Source organism: Lygodium microphyllum, chromosome 20 (genome assembly GCF_053477565.2).
Source record: "Lygodium microphyllum isolate KBCC chromosome 20, Lygodium_microphyllum_v1.1.10, whole genome shotgun sequence".
Lineage (NCBI taxonomy): Eukaryota > Viridiplantae > Streptophyta > Polypodiopsida > Schizaeales > Lygodiaceae > Lygodium > Lygodium microphyllum.
The window spans coordinates 107351704-107363703 of record NC_141154.1 but is presented as its reverse complement, the minus strand read 5'-3'; the positions used below and the strand labels follow the sequence as shown (position 1 = coordinate 107363703).

The following is a 12000-nucleotide window of genomic DNA, read 5'->3' as shown; positions in this document are numbered from 1 at the left end:
AGCTTCCATGGCTTCTTCATCTTTCCTGTCTTTCTCTCTCCAATTCTAGTCTTTCTCTCTCCTCGTCACTCTATTTCTCTCTCTTCCTGCAGTCTTTCTCTCTCCTCTGCAGTCTTTCTCTCTCCTCTTTCTCTCTCCCTAGTTCTCTCTCTGACAGTATCAAATTGGGAGTGTATAGATGGAGCAAGAAGAGTGTTGTAGGGGTAAGATGATTTGTAAGAAGAAGGATGAGATAAAGCAGCTTGATTCTTTGGGATTTGGACACACTCTCTTCTCCTTCAATCTCTTCTTGCTCTCTCTTTTCTCTTACTCTCCCTCCCTCTCTCTCTATCTCACCCACTCTTGCTCTCTATCTTTCTTCTCTCCCTCCCTCTCTCTATCTCTCTATCTTGTCACACACACACACACACACACACACACACACACTCTCTCTCTCTCTCTCTCTCTCTCTCTCTCTCTCTGTGTCTATCTTGTTGCACATATATACACATTCTCTCTCTCTGTGTCTCTGTCTCTGTCTCTCTCTATGTTTATGTTTCTCTCTATCTATCTATCTATGTGTGTGTGTGTATCTTGTCACAAAAATATACACATTCTCTCTCTCTCTCTCTCTCCTTCTATTGTTTTCTCTTCTTTCACACACACACACACACACACACACACACACACACACACACACACACACACACACACTCTCTCTCTCTCTCTCTCTCTCTCTCTCTCTCTCTCTCTCTCTCTCTCTCTCTCTCTCTCTCTCTCTAGTGGTGCAAAATTCATATAGTCTTCGAGCCTTATGGCTTAAATTATGTTATTCAAAACACGGAAAAATGCCATTTTGTGTTAAATCATCAATTTTATAAGTTCCATCATAGCAAATTATGCCTTCATGGAGAGAAATGGAGAGTAATAATGAATCTCAGTATTTTTAAGTGTTTTACATTAAAAAATGTGAAAAAAAAAGAATAATTGTGAAAAATAGAGAGAAAATGAGTTTTAATTGAGAAAAGATTAGATATCGTGCGTGGAAAATTAGGGCTATGTTTGTGTAAGTATAATGGAGGTAGAGCATGAATTTTTACCTTAACATACCCCCATTTGTATGTTTTAGTGTGTATCTATTGCTTACATGATAAATAATGTACATGGATTTGCCTCAGCTTACCCCATTTGTATGTTTTAGTGTGTATTTATTGCTTACATTATGAAGAAACATACATGGAAACACCTCTTAACCTACCCATTGCAAGAAAAACCCTAAACGATAGGGAGAGAGGGGGTTTTATGTGCTGAATATGGTTCAAAATAAGATTTATTTGCTACAATTTTCATATACGTTTCGATCTTATTTTAAGTATCAAGAGGTACAGTGGCACGGAGTAGTCCAACGTTGCCTTATCATCACAGAAAAGTCATCAGTGAAAGAAAATCATGGAAATAATATTTGAGCACATTCACAATGCTGTTTTCATTTAACTAAAATGTTTATGCATTCAAAGTCATCCACTTTGTGTTGCAGTGCATCGACATCTCTTTCATAGTCTTAATAGTAAAATGTTTGTGCATTCAAAGTCATCCACTTTGCATTGCATTGCATCGACATCTCTTATATAGCCTTAATAGTCCTCTCCCTCTCTCATGTTTTTCAATTGAAACAACCTCTCTTTACCAATTGAGCTGATCTTGATATTTGCCTAGTGTTGCTTTCAGAATTGTGAGCAAGAGGTGAAAAAATGATGTCAACAAGGAAGAGGATGGTGATGACATCAACCTACAAATGATGGCGATGATGCCTATCCAATGCTACTTTTTTTATTTGTCTTTTCTTTTATATATTTTTAAATTTATGTATATATGGATTGTGTGTGTGTGTGTGGGTGTGTGTGTGTGTATGTGTATGTGTATGTTTAATTTAAATCATTTGTGTGTGTGTGTAAAAAAGTAAACTAATAACTTTGAAAAAATTAAATTTTTTTATAAAAGTTTTCTATTTCATAAAATAAATCAATAATAAAATTTTTCTATTTCATAAAATAAATCAATAATTTATTTTTTGATATATAAATTTTTAAAAATAAATCCTTTAAAAATATTTAACTCATTTTAATTAAGGAAAAAATTAAAGTGCTCCTAATTAATTAATTTAAAATTCACTTTGGTACCCAAAAATACTAATCATCCTAATTTAATCAATTTTGGATGGTGAATCATGTATATTCCTTTGTTAAAATTTCTAGGTATGTGACATAGTTCTTGTGTGCACATTCTTTAATGAGATCTTTATTTGTCCCACCAAGATCACATAGATACTACAATTGTCTCATGCTCATAAACTCTTTCTATGAAGAGAAATTGTATTTTGTTGACTTCTTAGATCAAGTATCTAGGATTCATTGTTTTCAAGGATGGTATCTTTGTTGATAAGAGATTTATTTATTCCAAGTTAGAAGAAGAGCATAAGGAGCAAGTTTGTAAGGTACTACATTTTTCCCATTCTCATAAAATCTTTTGTATGAAGAGTAAGTACTTTTTTTTCACTTCTTAGATCAAGTATTTGGGATTCATTGTTTCCAAGGATAGTTTTTCAATGATGGTACTTTTGTAGATCCTACCAAGGTTAAGGCCATGAATGGATATAACCTAAGGTCATTAAGGAAGTTCATGGATTCATAGGACTCATAGATTGGAGTTGAAACTTTATTGAAGGTTACACTCGTACAACATCACCCTTAACTAGACTTCTTAAGAAGAATTGCAAGATTTTCTAGACACACTAGACACAAACTTTGACAAATTTAACTTTGTCCTATGTCTCAAATTTCCTAACTTCACTAAGGAATTTGATGTGTTTATGGTACTAGAAAACTTGAAATTGGTGATTCTTAGTCTAAGAATAAAAATTTTAATCTATGCCTCCCATAAATTGAAGACCTATGGGTCTAATCATGCTATTCGTGACTTAGAGATATTGGTAGTGGTACAGTAAGCTATGCAGACATTATCTTCTTAATCATAGGTTCTAGCTATGCTATGATTTTTGATACCATGATTGACAAGATAAAGCCTTTAGATTACAATACTTTTCACATTTCTTTTATGACAATAGCCCTTTCTCTATGATATCCACAAGCCTTGAGCTCCATAGTCAAACTAATTGCATACATATGCTTGTGTCCATATAATTAGCTTTGTATGTACAATATAGCTCTAATGGTGACATATTTTTTTTTTCAATTTTCCAATTTAAATCCATTATTCACCATTATTTACATTCTTATTCATATGATTCATCATTTTTACATATGAAAATGGCTCTAATAGTGAGGCACTTGTTTGCAATTTTTCATTTCAACCCCGTTGGATATTTTTTACCCACATCTTGATTCATATGGCTCATCATAGAATAATGTCTTAGGAGTTGGACCAAAAGCACACTCAAAGAGATCTTTTTCTCCAAGTAATTGATGTCATCAATACTAAGCATACTTGTAGGAAAATTTCAACCAACTTATGGGCCATGAGGTATTTCAAGCTTTATTGACTATGGATTTTGGGTCTAGCAACTTGCCCTAATTACACTCAAGACTATTCTTGGAATAGATTGGCATGTTATCCAAGAGGAAAGTTGAAAATTACGTAATAAATTCTTTCCAGTAGAGCAATAACTTTCATGTATCCTATTCCTAGTACAGCTCTCATGTAATCCAAATTAATTCTTTGAGTTTGCTTTTCTTTAGAATTTTTCTATGCATGAGATTATATGGAAAAATTTTACTCTTATATATGCAATTTTTCTTTACCAATCAGTGAGATGATAATCTATTTGCAGTATTTAATATTTAAAATAATAATCAAATACGAAACTTGGGGATTTATGATGAGCATGTGGTTGTTGTTGGTATTCAATGCTTTGTTTGTAATTTTGGTACTTGCTATTCCATTTGTAGTGGTCATACCTGTAGTGTGATTAGCAGCTCCTGCTTTTGCAGCCTTTGTAATTTTTCTCTTTTGCAACGGGGTTAGGGTCCTTAATCAATAGATTTGCAGAGAAGATTTTGATAATAGGCCTATGGGTCACCTTGATTTGATCAATAGAGATGGCGGCAATAGAAATTGAGAAAAAATTGAGTAGAGTCTTGATTCTATAGGGGAATGAAAGTAGAAGAGATGGGATTTGATCTAGAAAGGCAGTAGAGCATCCTCCTTGTCTCCACAATAAGAGTTACCTCTCTCACTCTCTCCACAATAAGGGAGTACAGCATCCTCCTTGTCTCCACAATAAGAGTTACCTCTCTCACTCTCCTCTTACCTCTCTTAGGGGGTCTTCATGAGTCGTGGACAAGAAAAGGAGTCCTTTATGGAGGATATCTTGTCAATGCAACTATGTGGAAGCTTTTGAGATACAATCTAATGTTGGCGATCTGTTCTTTGAGGTCCAGAGAGTGCTAGAGATGTCATGACTGATTCGTTTGGCTTTAAGTAATCTTGCTTCAATCTAGGCCTCCTACTGAATTGAGAAAAGCAAGAGATCGTTGGAGTCTTTCTCTAAGTCTGGGAAGGGAGATGTTAGGCTTTTTTTAAATCTTTCAATTTTTCAAATTGGGAGGAGAAAGGATGATGGTGCACTTTTTTTTAAACAAAAAGGAGGGGGCGAGAGGGGATGATGCCTTCAGATCATTATTTTCTTCTCCTTCTTAAGCTTGTTTCGAAAGCTTAAAGATTTTTTTTAAAAAATCCTTAATCTCTCACAAGTCAAGTCTTGACTTGCTTGACTTGCCCAAGTCTTTAATCATGTTTAGTCTACTCTGAACTTACTAGCCATAATTGTTGTGTAATGGCAATTCCTATGTAGAGGTATTCATAGTCGTATTGATCTTGAAAGGTGTCGAAGTACGAGATATACATTATTTTTATTTGAGACCTCAATTTTGATAAGTTCCTCAAAATTAATATAAAGGAAGTCGAAAAAGTTGAAACATCACATTCAGGTCATCTATGAATATGAGGGATTATATCCTTGATTTTTCAGACTTGATTTCTATGCTAATACTTGAGGGAGAAGAACCTTGGCCTAGATTCCTCTTCTTATCAAAGCAAGAACAAGTTTGATTATGTATTTTACTATACTATGAGAGGCAGTGGTTTGCGGGAAAGGCTAAGGTAGTGGTCATAGTCAAAGTTATGATACACAACAAAATAGAGGGGGAAATCCTAAGGAAGGGGGAGTTAAAGATGCTAAGTTGAAGATTCTAATCGACAATAGAATTTTGGTGATTGTAGAAAGTTTTGGCATTGTGGTTAGAAAGGCTACATTTCTAATACTTGCTTGATAAAAAACACTAAAATTAGAAATGGAAAAAGTAACAAGGCAATTATGCATCCATTAGTAGAAACAATGATAACAAAAGTGAAGTGTTATTTGTTATGTAGCACTTTATGAATACTAAGATTGCTGATGATTCATCAAGCAAGATGATGTGTGGTATGTAGGCTCAAGTGCCTATAACCACATGACTTCTCATGCGAAGAGTGGTTTAGAGAGATGCATAGTCCAGAGTCTCCATGCTATGTGGAGATAGGGGATGATATAGCTCACCTGATTACTCATTTTAGAAAATTTTCTTTAAGTATGTATGATGTTAAAAACTAAATACATAGTTGATGTGCTATATGTACCAAATATTACAAAAAATTTGGTTTCTATTAGTGAAATGGTAGAATAGGGATTGCAGGTTTGATTCACATATGATGATTGTTATGTAGAATATCCTAAAAATGATTGTAACTTGATTGTAAAAGAAAAACATGTTGGTAAATTGTTTACTCTTGATGTAAGTCTACCTAAAATGGATGGTGTCAGATTTGCACAAGGTTTAGGTGTTGTGTTTGATATTGAAATTTGGTATAAGAGAATTAGTCATGTGAATGTGCAACAATTGAAAGACATATAATCAAAACAAGTTGTGGATGGTTTATCCAAGTTTAGGGCTGATGGGATGCATAAAGTATATGAAGCATGTCAATTTGGAAAGTAAGGCATGCATTTTTGTGAGGTGTCCGCTAGTCCCAATCCACGGCACACCTTTTTGAAGTCCATCAGTAGGTTTTTCCATAAATGATGCCGCCCGGTGCTCCCTTGGAACATCACGGGCTTGTCACTTAGGCCCTACCGAGTCTACTTCGCAATGGGAGAGTTCTGGCCGAACCCACTAGGATCGACCTGAAGACTTGGGTTCCTAAAATCGGATGGGTCTCCTAGCAGCCAGCTAGCGTCAGTAATTTCGAGTTCCACTTTTTAGAGGATTACTCAATCTGAAGCGGACTTGCCATTGCACTTGGTTCAAAGAGAATGGGAGATGGAGGGGAGTGTGGTACATCAACCCTCCTGCCCATAAGGCAAAATCCCATTCCGGTCCCCTAAAACAATGCAAGTCGGTTCTACCTAATGACTACTTGGTCAATTTATCGTCTTCCTATTTCTATATCTGATGTAGAAAAGCTCCCAGCTAACCGGGACCACCTTACCATTGGACGGACCCGTCGGGGGTTACGCCCACCCGCTTTCCTTTGATGATGGGTCATCTTTAGTTTTTTAATTACCTACAACACATTTATTGGAACATATACAACCAGCTTTCTTAATTAGTCCATTTAGTCACACGTTCCTTCACATAATTTATCTCACTAACACTCATACAATTCGAACAGTAAAGCAAACTTCTTTATTATATTGGAAGTCTATTACAATTTCCATCATTCCGTCCCAGCGGAAGATACACAGAATTCCATAAGGACATTCTGTCCACCAAGATTCCACCCTCATAACTAGTATTTAGGGTTCCAGGATCCCATCCTGGGTCACGAAGGGGTTCGTCAGATTCTTGGAATAATGCAGGATTTACAGCCAGAGCCCCCTCTGGCACCTACAATTCCTACTGCCCGAGACTATCCCTACTGACAGACCTTTCGCCTACGGAGTCGGTCCAAGCCTCTCGTAGCGATAATCATGACCCCCTTGGAGTAGGGTCTCGCCGCTAGCTTGGGGGTAGCCTAGCATGATCCTTCCTTTTATTCTGTTGGCAATAATTTCAATCAAAATCTAGATTCTAGCAAACACAAACAATTCTTTCAAATATGTATCAAATAGTGCAATGACAATCATCCCAACATGTAAATCACAGTTTCACATAGCCAAGGTAGACCTTATCCTAAGGTAACCTTTCATTCTAATGAGGATTCTTCTCCCCATAAAGAAGTGTTGAGTACACCTCTTAAAACATGTTAAGCAGGGCATGAGTTTTCCATTTGGATTCACTTATCTAACATAAGCAAAATCCCTTAAGGAAATATATTGTGTCAATAAACCCAACGAGATGATCTTTAGGATTCCTAAATAGATAACCAGTTTCTATAACCTTCACTAATCAATTCTTAACCTTGTCGCATTTGATCATAACTACATTGAATGTGCATAAAGACATATGTACAATAACCTTTGGCAATCAATTCTATCATGATTTTATGCCTTAGTATCCCAACTATTCTAGCTAGAAATCATGGTGACTGTAAGAAGCTAAGAATAAGGAATTAGTGTAAATAATATTGATATTATGCCATCTCACACTGACATTGGTATAAAAGGAGAGGACATGTAATTTTACATATCTTTTTGACATATCAATACATTTACAATCTTTCTCTCCCTTCTTGCTCCAAGCTTCCATGGCTTCTTCATCTTTCCTGTCTTTCTCTCTCCAATTCTAGTCTTTCTCTCTCCTCGTCACTCTTATTCTCTCTCTTCTACAGTCTTTCTCTCTCCTCTTTCTTTCTCCCTAGTTCTGTCTCTGACAAGTGGTATCAGAGCTTCAGTCTTTGATCCATTATTTTCTCCCAATTTCAGTCTCATTTTCCTATTTCAAAACCAATTTCAGACAAAAATGGTACAAGACAGTGACTAGTGGAGTGCTGCAGGACAACTACAGTTAGCAAGTGACTACATCTGGAGATATCCAAGGTCAGATATGGTGGATAAGGGCTTAAATGGCTGGACGTCATCAAATTTTATGCAAAATTGAAGGTAATTAGGGTAAAGGATGGTTAACCGGGCTTAGTTTGGGGTTCAACTGTGGTTACTTTTCAAAAGAGGTCTTCCTTTCCTCTTTCTCCAAGCTTTTGCCAAGCTTTCATGGAGTTGCAGCACATATCTTCTCTTAGCTTTCATCCATGAGGTTTTTGAAGGCATTTCATGCTGGAAACTTTCTTTACTCCTCATTCTTAACAAGTGGAGCACCATTATTGAAGGCTTTGAAGAGGCTTTAGGGATATTTTGTTCTTCTTCAAACCCTAAAGACAGGCAGCAGTGAAGATATTTCAAAGCTAGAGGCAAAAATGGAAGAAGCCAAATGGTGCTTGGAGTTGCAATACAATGATACACTTTGGCATACTTGAACAGTTTGGAGAGTAGTGGAACAGTCTGCTTTCCATGTGACTGAGCTACCTTGTACATGTGAAAACTCCCCAATCTTCAACAGAGCGAGCAGCAAGGGTGTTCCTCCTATAGGATCTAATTGGAGGCCAGCCTACAACTTGACCCTTTGCTGGAGGAGCTTCTGATAAGAGAGACTCTTCTTTTTTGGATATTGTATGCTCTGTGTTCCATGAGGCATCCATAGCTTTTTCAACCTTTGGAGCCTGCGCACCTGAATGTTTAGTACTAGACAAAGAAATTAGAGCCAGCGGGCTGTTGTTTCAAGGCAGATTTCCAGGATGCCAGACCGTTGGATTTAGGAGCTGTTCAATTGGAAAGAAACACAGGTTTCTGGTGTGCAGTGTAACTCTTCATGTTCCGGTCCTGCAATTGCCTCATTGTTGCAGCCGGGCCTCCTATTGAAGCCAAGGTAGTTCCTGGCCTGCCATCCTCAGTTACATAGAGGGCAAGTTCAACCATAGTCTCGGAGAATATGCGCTTCATGCCATTCTTAAGAGGAGGGGGTAGCACAGCATTTTCTGGGACATTCTCAGGCGTAGACTTTGGAACATCTGCCGTAGGATGAAGCTGGAGTAGACTTTGGAACATCTGCCGCCACAGGATGAAGCTGGAGCATGTACCATCTCATCTATCATGGAGTCCATCTCCAATTCCGTTTGCCCATCCTCAGTGCCAGATTGAGAGTTTGTTTGACGAGATATAACCCCATTAAAGCTATCCTATTTCTGTTCCTCAAGGACCTTAGATGATTCACCAAGGCCTGCACTGTCAGTTAATGCTATCTCAACCACATTGTTGTCCTGACAATCTCCATGGGTAGGTCCGGTCTATTTCTCACTTGCAAGCAGCAGTTCAGTTTGACTGCAGCCATCTAGAGGCGTGACAGGCTCGTTCTTGATCAAGGAGCTGTCATGCTGGTCTTCTGATCTATCCTGCTGGTGCTGCTTCTGCATTGCCAAGATCATCCTCGCCTTCTCTTAAGAATGGCAAGACCTCCGCACGTGTGACTGCACCTGATCCTGCTGGTGTTGCTTTTCTTGGTCATTTTGAGTTGGTGTGCGGTCCCTTATACTGATTTCAAACACAACATTGAGAGTGCATTTATGCCAGGGTCTGAAACCCCAACAATGGCAAACCCATGCTGCCTACTGTTCCTCTCCGATCTAGCACCTCTCTGTCCATCTGGTGAACTTCCTTCTGCGGCTGTTGGTGGGCTATCAGTAACCTCTTGAACATGCATCTCATAACGACACAAAGGACACGACCTGTGCAATGCCAACCATGGTAATATGCAATCAGAATGATACAGATGTTTACAAGGCATCTCTCTTACCTTCCCTCCGAGCTGAAAAGCTTCCTTGCAAACTGCACAGTGAAGTTCATCCACGTTCATCAAGGAATTGATTTCTGGTAGCTATGCAAGGCTGAAATCCACCAACACGACATTGTCCCCTGCGTTCTTGAGCGCATCGTAGAACTCTTGAGAAGAGTTTATGTCTTGCATGTTTGGCTGATCTCAGAGAACGCTGAAAGCTTGGAAGCACCTCCAGATCTTCAACTTGTTGACATGTTACCAATTGGCGTAAGAGAGATTCGACTGTATCAGGTGGCACCATATCATGGCAAGCTTGAATAGCTGATGCAAGTACATGCAGCATTCTTTGTGAGCAGGAGTTCCTTCTGCAGAGTTTTGAGGCAAGTTGCACGGGATGCTCTCACTGAAGCTGAGATTGAGATGGAAAGCATAAAGTCAGAGAAAAAAAAACCAGATAATGATGCAATGGAAGTCATCTCTAAATGTTTTGGCATGTTGTGATGAAGCATTATAGGCTTTACAAGTTGCTATTGACAAACAGAAAGAACAAAAAAATTGCTATCCAGGGTGAGAAGCACTCACTTAGGAAAGCTATCAGAAAAGAACATGCAAAAGTGGAGCAACAAGTTGGCACTCTGAGCCATTGACAATCACATTAGGGTAACACAAAGAAAGATCCAGCAGATTGTAGCTACCAGATTGAAGCTCCTAGAGGAGTACACAAAAATCTTGGTTTCAGTCCAAGATATTGAGGCAAACGTTGAGAAAGTCACAAAAGAAATAGCAATTATTCAGGCAGAAAAGCAGCTCATTTTGTTCGTAATGAGTTTTCTGCAGGAGTTTTCATTGGACTGAACTGAAGGGACCACAGAACTGTATTGCTAGCATCATCTTCATTCAACGAAGGCTCTGACCCATCAAATTCCGTCTCCTCAACTTTGGAAGCATTCAGATCCGTATCATTTCCGACTTGTGCTTCTTCTTCACCATGATCAGTATAATCTCCCTCCGCATCCCATTTTTCCCAGAGGCACTAACCCATGAGTCAATCTTACAGATTAATAAGGCTGCTTCCCACTGTTGGATGTGAGGCTGATGCAGCTACACACTATAGTGTTGATGAAAGAGATGCATCAGACACAGATTCTGGAGTGGACTTGCTGGCTTTTCATACTAGTGGTTCTAATATTGCGCTTTGGCCAGGCAGTAGAGCCTTAAAGCAGAATTTTGGGGCTGGACAGACTTCAAAGTTTTACGTTACTGAAAGTGACAAGAAGAATGCATTGGAAGTTGAACATTGCCTAGTTGATAATGGAGATCTCAGATTTTGTGTCAGGATTTTGCAGGAAATTGGAATTCAAGAATTATCTGATGAGAGCAGACATTCTCCCATTCTTAAGAAAATTACAGTTCAAAGAGAAAAATGGGAGTTAGAGTTTAGAAATGGAGAATTTCTAGTAGGCTGTTCCACAAGTGGTTCAGCTTTTTCCAACACCCCTAAACTTCAGGTTGCAGAGCTTGAGGGAGCATGGGAATGCAAGACTTTTGCAGCAGAGTCAGAATCACTTGATGGTTTCCAAATCTTGGAGCAGATGTGATTGCTGCTTTCTCATCTTTTCCATTGAATAACCGACTCCAAAGGATTGATAGCATACAAGTAGTCAGTTTCAAAAGTGAACGGATATCTGACAATTTAAGCCATGACCCAGCATTGTATGATAAGAGAGAAGAAGATAATGGGACAACAAACGGTCAGTTGCACTTGAAGTTTGAAGTGCCCAGAGTTGATGGCAATGGTACAACTGCTGGAGTCAGGAATAAGAATGTGCAGAATCCTGTCATCTACTCCAAGACTTGGTGCATCTAATTTTGACAAGTGAAAGAAGAAGGTATTGACATGCTGAGGGATAAGCAAGCTTTGCAGCGTCTCACTGAAGTAGTAGAGAAGGCCAAAGTGGAACTGTCCACTCTGACACAGACTACTATAAGTTTGCCATTCATTACTGCCACAGCAGATGGGCCAAAGTACATTGGTTGGATGCATTGTGGGAGACTAGAGTTGTACATGCCATCTGTGTCATCATCTGCACTAGTTAAAACAGGGTGCAGTCCAAACAGGGACAGATTCGAAAAAGTTGCTACAGAATTAGTAGCATCATTCTTACGACAAAGAAACAATTGGAAGTGATACTAGATATCA

At 38.4% G+C, this 12000-nt stretch overlaps 1 protein-coding gene across 1 annotated transcript; it reads left to right on the top strand.

The window, feature by feature from the left end:
• The first annotated feature begins 10840 nt into the window (after positions 1-10840).
• Positions 10841-11398, top strand: LOC148019233 (uncharacterized). The gene has a single exon (XM_087701325.1). The coding sequence runs from the start codon at positions 10841-10843 to the stop codon at positions 11396-11398; it is 558 nt and encodes a 185-aa protein (XP_087557451.1).
• Positions 11399-12000: the final 602 nt, after the last annotated feature.

Bases quoted from the DNA above. Each gene is read 5' to 3' on its own strand.
- LOC148019233 (XM_087701325.1), top strand. From the start codon at position 10,841: ATGAGTCAATCTTACAGATTAATAAGGCTGCTTCCCACTGTTGGATGT.